At 44.3% G+C, this 12,280-nt stretch overlaps 1 protein-coding gene across 2 annotated transcripts in view; it reads right to left on the bottom strand.

Annotated features, from left to right (window-relative positions):
• LOC115119613 (uncharacterized) overlaps positions 1 to 12,280 on the bottom strand; it is a 29,637-nt gene that overhangs the window by 8,747 nt on the left and 8,610 nt on the right. For both annotated transcript variants that reach the window (XM_029648462.2, XM_029648463.2), the window contains exons 5-11: positions 9,117 to 9,233; positions 7,185 to 7,286; positions 6,302 to 6,863; positions 6,095 to 6,149; positions 5,903 to 5,995; positions 2,464 to 4,947; positions 2,143 to 2,299 (exon numbers count right to left, since the gene is read on the bottom strand). In XM_029648462.2, coding sequence (XP_029504322.2) covers positions 2,143 to 2,299; positions 2,464 to 4,947; positions 5,903 to 5,995; positions 6,095 to 6,149; positions 6,302 to 6,863; positions 7,185 to 7,286; positions 9,117 to 9,233 — 3,570 coding nt within the window. The remainder of the gene's footprint in view (positions 1 to 2,142; positions 2,300 to 2,463; positions 4,948 to 5,902; positions 5,996 to 6,094; positions 6,150 to 6,301; positions 6,864 to 7,184; positions 7,287 to 9,116; positions 9,234 to 12,280) is intronic.

Below are 12,280 nucleotides of genomic sequence, written 5' to 3'. Positions count from 1 at the left end.
AATGGGTTTGCACTCAAAAAGATGTTGCATAATGCTTAAATCAAAGAAAATTGTACTTGTCGTCACGTGCCGAATACCATGAAATACTTACAAGCCCGTAACCAACAATGCAGTTTAAGAAAATATTTACTTAAATAAAAAAATAAGGCTATGTACCGGTACCCTTACTACCTGGGGGAAGCCCGTCCAGGATCCAGTTGCAGAGGGAGGTGTTTAGTCCCAGGGTCCTTAGTTTAGTGATGTGTTGAGCTGTAGTCAATGAACGTTCTCACATGGTCACCTCCACCCGGTGGATTAACCTTTTTCGATCCGAACGCGACGCAATTGTCTGTCAGAGCAGCTCACAGATTACTGCACCTGTACATAGCCCACCTATAATTTAGCCCAAACAACTACCTCTTTCCCTACTGTATTTCTTTTATTTATCTCCTTTGCACCCCATTATTTTTATTTCTACTTTGCACATTCTTCCACTGCAAATCTACCATTCCAGTGTTTTACTTGCTATATTGTATTTACTTTGCCACCATGGCATTTTTTTTGCCTTTTAGAAGAAAAAGAAACGCACACCTATTTAGGCGAGGTGCTGGCTAGCGGAGTAGAAAACTTGATAATAAAAGAGAGCCGCACACTAAGAGCTCAGATGCAAACATGTAATTACCAACGGTTCAACAAAAGCCAAGCGGTCTTCATCAGGGTATAATCACAAACATTGCGGGATGACTCGTTTATATAGTGTCAAAAGACACAGGTGTCTGTAATCATGGCCAAGAGTGGCCTAATACCATTGGTTAATTATCAAATATTAAAATGTTATACAAAGAACAGCATACAAACAACAAATGGATAGCATACGATCATAGATTCATTTGACTACACAAGCTTTCAAAACAATTACAATGGCAAAGTCACAATAATCACAAGAATGGCTTCAGATCAAAGTCTACGTTGAGACCGAAGGGCGCAAGGGTCTTTAAATTAAAGTCTTCAAGTCTCTTTTTTGGCCTTTACCTCCCTTATCTCACCTCATTTGCTCACATTGTATATAGACTTGTTTATACTGTATTATTGACTGTATGTTTGTTTTACTCCATGTGTAACTCTGTGTCGTTGTATGTGTCGAACTGCTTTGCTTTATCTTGGCCAGGTCGCAATTGTAAATGAGAACTTGTTCTCAACTTGCCTACCTGGTTAAATTAAAGGTGAAATAAAATAAAAATTATTGAATACAATTATTTTGTTCTATAAAGGGTCTCGCAATTTGGTGAGGTGATATCTTGACTTCCAATAGTGGATTTATGACTATGGCCATAATTGACCATAATTTCCAAAGAGCAGCCATGTGGATATAAATAGAATGATGTATTTCCACACGGTTTAAAGAAATAATTTGATTTCACCTCCTTCCTATGAGTAACATTTAGACTGTTATACAAGAACACTGTGCATATCAGATGTTGAATATCGTTTATGAGTTGGCCCCGTATATTTATGAATGGATATGCCTGATGTTCTTTGTGGTGGGCTATCTCATGAATTGATGTGATGTATTTAGGTGAGCGGGCACCTGGGACGATTGATTTGTGAATTGGCCTTCGTGCCTGCTCCCACACTCTATAATTCTGTATTTCTTTGTAACTAATCTGTACACCGGTAGATCGGGAAAAGCAACATCCCTGATTGGCAGATGACTGACAACCCTGATTAGAATCATCTGCTGTTTTTGTGCTGTTCTTCACAAATGCTGTTTTAAATTAAATTAAAATATAATTATACCTACACCCTGAAGAAGGCTGTATAAAGCCACAACGTCTGTGTACGCTATCCCTGATGCATTGAAAATGTATTTAAAAACACAAAATAATGAATTTTTATGCGACATCTTTTTTGAGTGCAAACCCATTACACCCCTTTGTTTGTCAAAAAATAACTTCCCAGAACTTCTCAAATGAACGTCATATTGCGAGTAATTCTGAGTCAGAAATGACTAGCTCTTAGAGGGAGATGTTATACGACAGGAACACAAAAGGAAGAGTCGCTCACTAGTAAAACAATGATGATCTTCCAATTTGTAAGTCGCTCTGGATAAGAGCGTCTGCTAAATGACTTAAATGTAAATGTAGTTGCAGGGAAAGCACTCACCTCAGCTGTGAGACGTAGGGCAGACACTGAAGGAAACTCCTCACTTCACTCTCGTCATCTGACCAACCCTTCAGCTCTACTGGTTTCTTCTCTGGTTGGACTTTCAGCACTTCTAGGAGGAAGGAGGCTTTCCTTTGTGAGAGGTCTATGGACCAGACTGAAAAAGAGAAATCAATATTGTATGGACTTAAATTGCTTCAATACGATGCATGGAGAATGTTTGCCAGATGGTTAATGCTACTGATTATAGTAATGGATTTGAGAATAATCACGTCTTATGAATTAATGACAAATATTAAGTTATAATTTGTGATTACTCACCATTTACAGGGATGTCTGTTTCTGTGCTGGGTTTACTTGTGTCCCCCTCTCCATAGACTGCAGAGACTCTGACACGGTAGCAAGTACTGGAGGTCTGAGATAAAGTGCATGTACGTTCAGGCCCCGTTGTTGACACACGGGACCAGCCTTCAAGCCCTGCCTCTTTGAACTCCACGGCATAACGTAGCACGGGACCACCATCTTCCTCTTCCGCCATCCGCCATGTGACCCTGACGTCTTCTCCGTCCACCAGTTTCACACAGGGCTGTCCAGGTGTGGACCTTGGGTTTGTCTTTACCATGGTGACCGTGCTGAAGTCACTCATACCAGAGCTGTCCACAGCACTGTATCTAACCTGGTATTTAGTGTCAGGTTTCAAACCGGGCAACTTACAAGTGTTACACTGGTCAGGACCCACAGATCCAGGACCAGATGGTAAATATTCAACAGTCCATTGAACATCACTGTCTGCGGTATACTCTATTCTGTACTTCACAGGACTCATGACCTTTGACCTTTGAGGAAATTTCAGACTGAAGCTGTTCTGTTTTATCTCTGTTACTTCGGCTGGATTTGGCTTTGATCCAAGCTTGAAATTGCGGCCGATAAGACGACCATTTTGATACAGACCAATGCGGGATCCAGGAAAGGTGACATCTGGTATAACTGCAACAAGAAAATTGAATTTCTCTCCATCTCTTCTGTCTTCTTTGGATGTGGTGAACAAGTGGAGGTCAGACTGTATTTTTTCAGTTAAATCTGGAGGCTTGAAGGCATGCTGTGTCTGCTGCTGTCTGGTGATCCCTGATTGGTTTGTGGTGCTCTCTAGTGCAGAATGTATGTATTGCTTCATGGTTGAAAGGTATGGATCTTCACCCCCCAGTGAGGTGAGCGTGAAGCACAGCGTCCTGTTTGGGGTTGGCACCTCCCTCCCCGTGGGGATGTTGTTTGCTTTCTGCTGGACCTCCCTCCCCATGGGGATGTTGTTCGCTTTCTGCTGGACCTCCCTCCCCATGGGGATGTTGTTTGCTTTCTGCTGGACCTCCCTCCCCATGGGGATGTTGTTTGCTTTCTGCTGGACCTCCCTCCCCGTGGGGATGTTGTTCGCTTTCTGCTGGACCTCCCTCCCCGTGGGGATGTTGTTTGCTTTCTGCTGGACCTCCCTCCCCGTGGGGATGTTGTTCGCTTTCTGCTGGACCTCCCTCCCCATGGGGATGTTGTTTGCTTTCTGCTGGACCTCCCTCCCCGTGGGGATGTTGTTCGCTTTCTGCTGGACCTCCCTCCCCGTGGGGATGTTGTTCGCTTTCTGCTGGACCTCCCTCCCCATGGGGATGTTGTTTGCTTTCTGCTGGACCTCCCTCCCCATGGGGATGTTGTTTGCTTTCTGCTGGACCTCCCTCCCCGTGGGGATGTTGTTCGCTTTCTCCTGGACCTTCTTTACAATGGGGATGTTTTTTTCTTTGCAGATAAGCAGAGCCTTTATCTCCTCCTCTTTGTTGTTAAGCCACTGATGTGTGTGCTGAGAACAGAATGGTGATTGGTCATGGTTCTGGAGAATGTCTCTCAGGCTCTTTTCATCCATCTCTTCACTCTCTCTCACAGTCTTTACTGCCATAGCCAGCCCTCTCTTAAACTCGGACTGGTACGTCTGCAGCAGCTCAGAAAATTCTGCAAATTTTTCCTTCACACTGGGGAACCATTTCATCACGTCATCGTTGACGTGTAATAATGTCATCGTGTCCTGGCATCTCATGGTGACCTGCCTCAGATGCTCCACCACGTCCTCGGCCTCGGAGAGAAAGCCTTGAGTGATCTGAATTGAAGTGTCCAGATTCCTCAGAGGATAGAGCCATGCGTACAGAGGCACTGCTTTCTCTCCCTGTTGTCCAAGGTGCTTCGGGAGAGTTTCAAGAGCTTGTACTGCTTGGCCATAAGTCATGGAGCCATTGATATGGTCTACATCACTGTGGAGTGTACACTGATACAACAAACTGTTTATTTTCTCATTGTCACTCAAGCTGGATAACATATGATCTGCACTGAAGGAGGAAGCCATCTTCTTGATAACACTGTGCATATCGGCTTCTCCTCCACCAGCCCTTTTCTCTCCACTGACGCGTTCGTCAAAGATAAAAAATGCTTGAGCTCCATAGAGAACAGCCATCACCACGTGTGTTGCCTTTGATTCCCTTTGGACGGTTTCTTCAAACACCCTGTGACTGAGCATGTCCAGCCTGGTAGTGGTTCTGTACTGTAGAGTGACCCGGTCCTTGTTTTTGGACTGAACAGGATGGTTCAGGTATTCAGCAGCACCACCAACCTCCACCAGCCCAGACAAGACACTGGCCCTTAGAGAAATGGAAACATCCAGAGCCCCGAATCTGTCCTGTAGGGAGTCTCCTTCAATACACGTCACCTCTGTGTGAGGCCGAGGCAGAGACTGACGCATGTTGGCTATTGTGCTCTCATCCCATAGACCGACATCTTAGGAGATAAAAGGATAATAATTTCACAGCAGAATTGACAGAATTCCAGTTTTTTTTTATCATCTGGGTCAATGTTCTCAAATAATTCATGTTATTTCCCTTCAAAATAAAACCCCACAACCCAACAACTAAATCAAGGTCAGAGAAAAGTCGCAGAGATAATCTGAAAATCCAGCTGTCTGTAAAGACCTTGCTTGCCAACCTTTGCTTTATTACTAAACAGAAACATACATAAACAGAAGAGGACTGGCCACCCCTCATAGCCTGGTTCCTCTCTAGGTTTATAATCTCCACCCGGCACAGCCAGAAGAGGACTGGCCACCCCTCATAGCCTGGTTCCTCTCTAGGTTTATAATCTCCACCCGGCACAGCCAGAAGAGGACTGGCCACCCCTCATAGCCTGGTTCCTCTCTAGGTTTATAATCTCCACCCGGCACAGCCAGAAGAGGACTGGCCACCCCTCATAGCCTGGTTCCTCTCTAGGTTTATAATCTCCACCGGCACAGCCAGAAGAGGACTGGCCACCCTCATAGCCTGGTTCCTCTCTAGGTTTATAATCTCCACCCGGCACAGCCAGAAGAGGACTGGCCACCCCACATAGCCTGGTTCCTCTCTAGGTTTATAATCTCCACCCGGCACAGCCAGAAGAGGACTGGCCACCCCAAATAGCCTGGTTCCTCTCTAGGTTTATAATCTCCACCCGGCACAGCCAGAAGAGGACTGGCCACCCCACATAGCCTGGTTCCTCTCTAGGTTTCTTCCTAGGTTTTGGCCTTTCTAGGGAGTTTTTCCTAGCCACCGTGCTTCTACACCTGCATTGCTTGCTGTTTGGGGTTTTAGGCTGGGTTTCTGTACAGCACTTTGAGATATCAGCTGATGTACGAAGGGCTTTATAAATACATTTGATTTGATATTATTTCCGATATATGCACTCAAAAACACAATAAGTCTACCTGAGCAAAGACAATCATTGCAGCAGTCATACATCATCCCAAGGTCTAGGGGACGACCAAGGGCAGCCAGCACAAAACAGTCGGTTTCCCAATCTGAGAATCACAGGAGAGAGAAACACACACAATACTATAGTGCTATTGCAGAAAATACAAATAACTGTACTATCATTCAACAGCAGAATTGTATCTTACCTTTGGATGACCTCTTTGCATAACAGATTAACTCAGCGGTTGGATTCTTTACATTCTGGGGAGAAAATCAAATCATAATCGCAACTGTACTGTATAAGTGGGATACTGATTATCTAGTTAATCCGGGCTAGTACAGAGAGGAAATACTATTAGTATTAGTTATTAGTTTCCTCTAGTTAATAAAGTAAAGTGTTGACAAAAGTGTACCTGCGTCAGTTTATTTTTTTGTGTTTTTTCCTCAGCAAACTCTGTATTCATCTGTTCCAATTTAGCTTCCAGCTTTACTGCAATCTGTTGTTCTTCGATGCGGAGTTTCTGATCCAGGTTTCCAGTCACCTCCACCAGTGTGTGTCTCTGCAGTGCCGCTACGGTGTAGTGCTGCCTAACGTGGCTCTCACAGTAAAAGGCAGCGCAGGTCAGACAGAACTTCACAGCTTTGAGCTGTTTCTCAGTGCAGAGATCACAGGCCACATCTCCGGGTCCAGCGTAGCGGTGAGGGGGAAGTGCAGGGACCTTGAATCCTGTCTGCCGGAGTTTCCGGATCACCTTATCCAAGGCTGAATTTCTGGAGAGATGGGGACATGTTCTGAATCTCTGTTGGCACCCGGGACAGTCGTATACTTTTTTCTTCGCTGGTTTGTTCCAATAGGTCTCAATGCATTGCCTGCAGAAACTGTGTCCACAGGGGATGGAGACTGGCTCGTTGAGAACCTCTGTGCACACTGAGCATCTGAAGTGGTCCTCTGCCAGCAGACTGGCTGTCAGTGCACTGCACAAAGGGGGAGAGATTATGTTAGCTGGTAGCAATAGCATATATAACACGTACCACCTCAACTTTAAAACTTTCGGGGGGGGACTATGTACAAAACGTGCTGTCATTTCTAAAAGGTTCACCCGATTTGGATGAAAATACCCTCAAATTAAATCTGACATTGTGCACTTTAACATCAGTGTAATTTCAAATCCAAAGTGCTGAGAGCCAAAACAACCAAACATGTGTCACTGTCCCACTGTTGGAGCTCTCTGTATGTACACACGGTTCATATAATTAGGAAAACATGGCCTGACATTTTCAGACACTGATACACACCTGACATCTAGAATGGAGGCATCTCTTCCAAACTTAATGTGCCTATCCATGGATTGGTCACTCTTCATTGACCAACAAGGAGACGGTGGGCGGTTAAATTGACTGAAACAAAAGTGGGATACATTTATACATTCAAGCACCTACTGCATTAACCCCCTAAAGTCAATGTCGGCGCGAACATCTAATTAGCATAATAAAACAATCCCCATAAAATTCGGTCTGTTTTTTGCATTGGATGAATCTCAATCCACTGCATCTGAACACTTCCACATCTAGCGAAAGGTGACAGAGCTAGAGCTGTATTTGTTAGACCATGAGATAATCGGTCTTCTCACAAAATTATCTGTAGAATTATCTGTAGTGTTCAAACGGTTTGGCCTACAAACTATTATGACCCCTCTATGGAAATATGGGACTCTCACGAACAATACGGTGTTCTCCGTTTTGCTCTAGACAATCGTCTTCACAACTGTCTTGGTGTGTTTGAACCATTATAGTTTGTTGGTGATGTGGACACCAAGGAACTTGAAGCTCTCAACCTGCTCCACTACAGCCCCGTCAATTAGAATGGGAGCGTGCTCGTCATTCCTTTTCCTGTAGTCCATGACCATCTCCTTTGTCTTGCTCACGTTGAGGGAGAGGTTCTTTTTATGGCATCACACTGCCAGGTCTCTGACCTCCTTCCTATAAGCTGTCTCATCGTTGTCGGTGATCAGGACTACCACCATTGTGTCATCTGCAAACGTAATGATGGTGTTGGAGTTGTGCTTGGCCACGCAGTCGTAGGTGAACAGGGAGTACAGGAGGGGACTAAGCACGCACCCCTGAGGGGCCCCAGTGTTGACGATGAGCGTGGCAGATGTGTTGTTACCTACCCTTAACACCTGGGGGTGGCCCGTCAGGAAGTCCAGGATCCAGTTGCAGAGGGAGGTGTTTAGTCCCAGGGTCCTTAGCTTAGTGATATGCTTTGAGGACACTAGGGTGTTGAACGCTGAACTGTAGTCAATGAATAGCATTCTCACATAAGTGTTCCCTTTGTCCAGGTGGGAAAGAGCAGTGTGGAGGCAATAGAGATGGTGTCATCTGTGGATCTGTTGGGGGGTATGCAAATTGGAGTGGGTCCATGGTGTCTGGGATGATGGTGTTGATGTGAGCCATGACCAGCCTTTCAAAGCATTTCATGGCTACAGACGTGAGTACAGGCGTGAGCGCTACAGGTCGATAGTCATTTAGGCAGGTTACCTTAGTATTCTTGGACACAGGGACTATGGTGGTCTGCTTGAAACATGTTGCTATTACAGACTCGGTCAGGGACATGTTGAAAATGTCAAGACACCTGCCAGTTGGTCAGCACATGCCCGGAGCACACGTCCTGGTAATAAGAATGTTAACCTGTTTAAAAGGTCTTACTCACACGGAGAGTGAGATCACACAGTCGTCAGGAACAGCTGGTGCTCTCATGCAGGGGCAGTATTGCTTGCCTTGAATCGAGCATAGAAGGAACTTCACTCAATCTTGGTCCTGTATTGACGCTTTGTCTGTTTGTCGTCGTGATAGTATATATATATATATAAATAGTGTGATTTCTTATAAGCGTCCAATTGAAACTCCCATTCCTTGAAAACGGCAACTCTACCCTTAAGCTAAGTGTGGATGTTGCCTGTAATCCATGGCTTCTGGTTGGGGTATGTACGTAATGGGTAGACGTCATCAATACTTTGTTCTGTACAATATTCTCTACCTATATGGTGCTAAAACTATTCAAACCAATGAGGGGTTGGAACTTTAAGCCAATTATTTCAGTCATCTTTTTTGGTGAAAGAACCTCATAATTCTCGGTCATGAAATCTTCCTGTTTTGCATATTCCATTTGAACTAAACTATATTCCCATCTTCTATCTATCAATACTTCCCTTTGAATGTTAAACTCACCTGTGGTCTTTAAACAAAGCAAAATCTCTGAAATTAATGGGCTGCCCCATTGACTGGTCACTCTTCATGGACAGATAGCTGCGTGCTGGAGATGCTGCTGACTGCACAGACTGGGGACTGTAATATAAATTGCATCAATGAAAACATGAATCTGGTGAACACAAACCTCATGTTTCTCAGGTACAGTCAATAATATCTGATGTGGGTAACTTTCACATTAAGGTTTACCTACAATGATTTATAAAAAGGTTTAGAATGTAACTAAGCTTTTGATGGAATTCAATTAGACCTCAACAATGTGTCTTTCAAAAGTAATTTCAGATTGAGCTGATTTACAGTGCATTTGGAAAGTATTCAGACCCCTACCCTTTTCCACATTTTGTCACGTTACAGCCTTATTCTAAAATGGGTTAAATACATTTTTATCTTCATCGGTCAACACACAATATCCCATAATGACAAAGTGAAAACAGGTATTTAAAAATGATTGCAAATGTATTCAAAATAAAAAACAGGATACCTTTATTTACATAAGAATTCAGACCCACAGTTGACAGTGCATGTCAGAGCAAAAACCAAGCCATGAGGTTGGAGTTGAGGAGACAGGATTGTGTCGAGGCACAGATCTGGGGAAGGGTACCAAAACATTTCTGCAGCATTGAAGGTCCCCAAGAACACAGTGCCCTCTATCATTCTTAAATGCAAGAAGTTTGGAACCACCAAGACTCTTCCTAAAGCTGGCCGCCCAGCCAAGCTGAGCAATCGGAGGAGAAGGACCTTGGTCAGGAAGGTGACCAGTGGTTAAGGGCGCTGTATTGCAGCACCAGCTGTGCCACAGAGACTCTGGGTTCGCGCCCAGGCTCTGTCGTAACCGGCCGCGACCGGGAGGTCCGTGGGGCGACGCACAATTGGCCTAGCGTTGTCCAGGTTAGGGAGGGTTTGGCCGGTAGGGAAATCCTTGTCTCATCGCGCACCAGAGACTCCTGTGCACCAGCGACTCCTGTGGCGGGCCGGGCGCAGTGCGCGCTAACCAAGGTTGCCACGTGCACGGTGTTTACTCTGACACATTGGTGCAGCTGGCTTCCGGGTTGGATGGCGCTGTGTTAAGAAGCAGTGGGTTGGTTGGGTTGTGTATCGGAGGACGCATGACTTTCAACCTTCGTCTCTCCCGAGCCCGTATGAGAGTTGTAGCGATGAGACAAGATAGTAGCTACTACAGTTGATAACCATGGCAATGAACGCTAAGAAGCCAACCTTAATGAAGCTGAAATTCATATCACTGTGTCATGACGTGGCCCTCTTTGGGTATAGCTAGTACCCTCCCCCCTGTCTCTCACCACCTCTCTCTCCGGCCTACACCCAGGTTCTGTTATCTCAGGTCCTAAATTCCATGATCTCCTCAGGGCCAGGCAGTATAGAGAGAGGGTTTCACAGTAGAACATCTTCTACATCACAGAACTTGAGAACTGAACAATATCCATGTTTTGGAGAATGTGTAAACGGTCGGTGGAGAAACCAGCTACAACCGGTCCGTTTTGTTTTATGATTGTGACCTCAGGAAAGACAATACAGCCACATTACCATAACTCTGTTTATACAGGAGCCTCTGTTCTGAGGTTTGTATCTAATTACTGTATAAAATGAATGAGTAAAGATGAAACTATTTGTGAAATTATGTGAGGTGATGTTGAACCTTTAATGTGAAACAATTGTATTTCTGTTTAAAGTTGAACTAAGTCATTGGCCCGCCCCCATGAGCACAGACATCGATCTGGCGACATGGGACCGCTCTTTCCTACTGTTACGAATATAACCCCCACCTGAAAGAATTCCCTTCAGACCATGCCTACCTCGGTCAGCTGAGGAGCTAAAGTTTGAGAAGAGACCACAAGATAAGCTAAGGTTGTAATGGTTGCTGAATTCTTAACCATACCACATGGTTAAACTCTGAGACTTTAGATCTGACAGAATAAGAGCAACTCTTCAATACTAATTACTAGTCTGTAGCTAGAAATTATGTACCATTGAATGCGAAGACCGACAACCGCCAAAACATCTATTCTATAAGAACATTTCTGGATGGGACTCTGAAGTATCCACTCTAACCACGAAAGACTTCATGGGAGAGAGAGAGAGACTTTGAACTTTCCAACAGAAAGACGGACGATTCCAACAGAGATCACGACGACACACTGAGCGTAAATATATATATTGATTGCAATTATTCCCGAATGAGTGAGCGTTCATGTGCAAAGGATTAGCATTTCAATTATAATAATTATCAACTGTGTAGTGACTTTTGTCTTTTGCGCCCTTCTCAGTACACACCCACTTCAGTCCACACCCACTTCTCAGTCCACACCCACTTCTCAGTCCACACCCACTTCTCAGTCCACACCCACTTCTCAGTACACACCCACTTCTCAGTACACACCCACTTCTCAGTACACACCCACTTCTCAGTACACACCCACTTCAGTCCACACCCACTTCTCAGTCCACACCCACTTCTCAGTACACACCCACTTCCTTTTGTCCACCAAGCCGCCATATCAGCTTATCATATCGGCTTAGGCTCACAAGGGAAAATCCCCTTCATTTCCTTGTAACCATATCTACTGTTTGTTTGTTTGTTTGTTTATGCATTTCTGTTATTATTTAGTTAGTTAGTAAATAAATGATTAAGACAATTGATGTACAGATGATTCATAGTGAAGGCTGGGTTCGTGCAGATAACCAACAATTTATGACGTTTGGAATGAGACTAACGTGAGGTAAAGAATAATTCATTAATTAGAAGACTAATTTGTCAGATATTAAAATATCTGAAAAGTTCTAATAGGAAAATTATAACTTTGTAATCTGAAGATTTTACTTTGTGCCCTGACTTCCTAGTTAATTACATTTACATGATTAGTTTAATCACGTAATAATAATTACAGAGAATTGATTTGATAAAATAACATTCATGGATTTAATGATGCCAAAGACACGACAACTGTCCTAGACCTACTACTTAGCCTTGACCAATCATTCTCTACTCTCTTCACTGCCTCAGCATATGGCACCTTTTGTTCTACTCTGACCGTGGCAATCTCAACCTGTCTCTCTCGCGCCGGACACTTCTGATCCCCAGCAACATGGGCACCCCCACAATTGACTGT

This window comes from Oncorhynchus nerka, linkage group LG13 (assembly GCF_034236695.1).
Source record: "Oncorhynchus nerka isolate Pitt River linkage group LG13, Oner_Uvic_2.0, whole genome shotgun sequence".
NCBI classification, from domain to species: Eukaryota; Metazoa; Chordata; class Actinopteri; order Salmoniformes; family Salmonidae; genus Oncorhynchus; species Oncorhynchus nerka.
The sequence above is the reverse complement of the archived record's forward strand: the minus strand, read 5'-3'. Positions and strand labels throughout refer to the sequence as shown.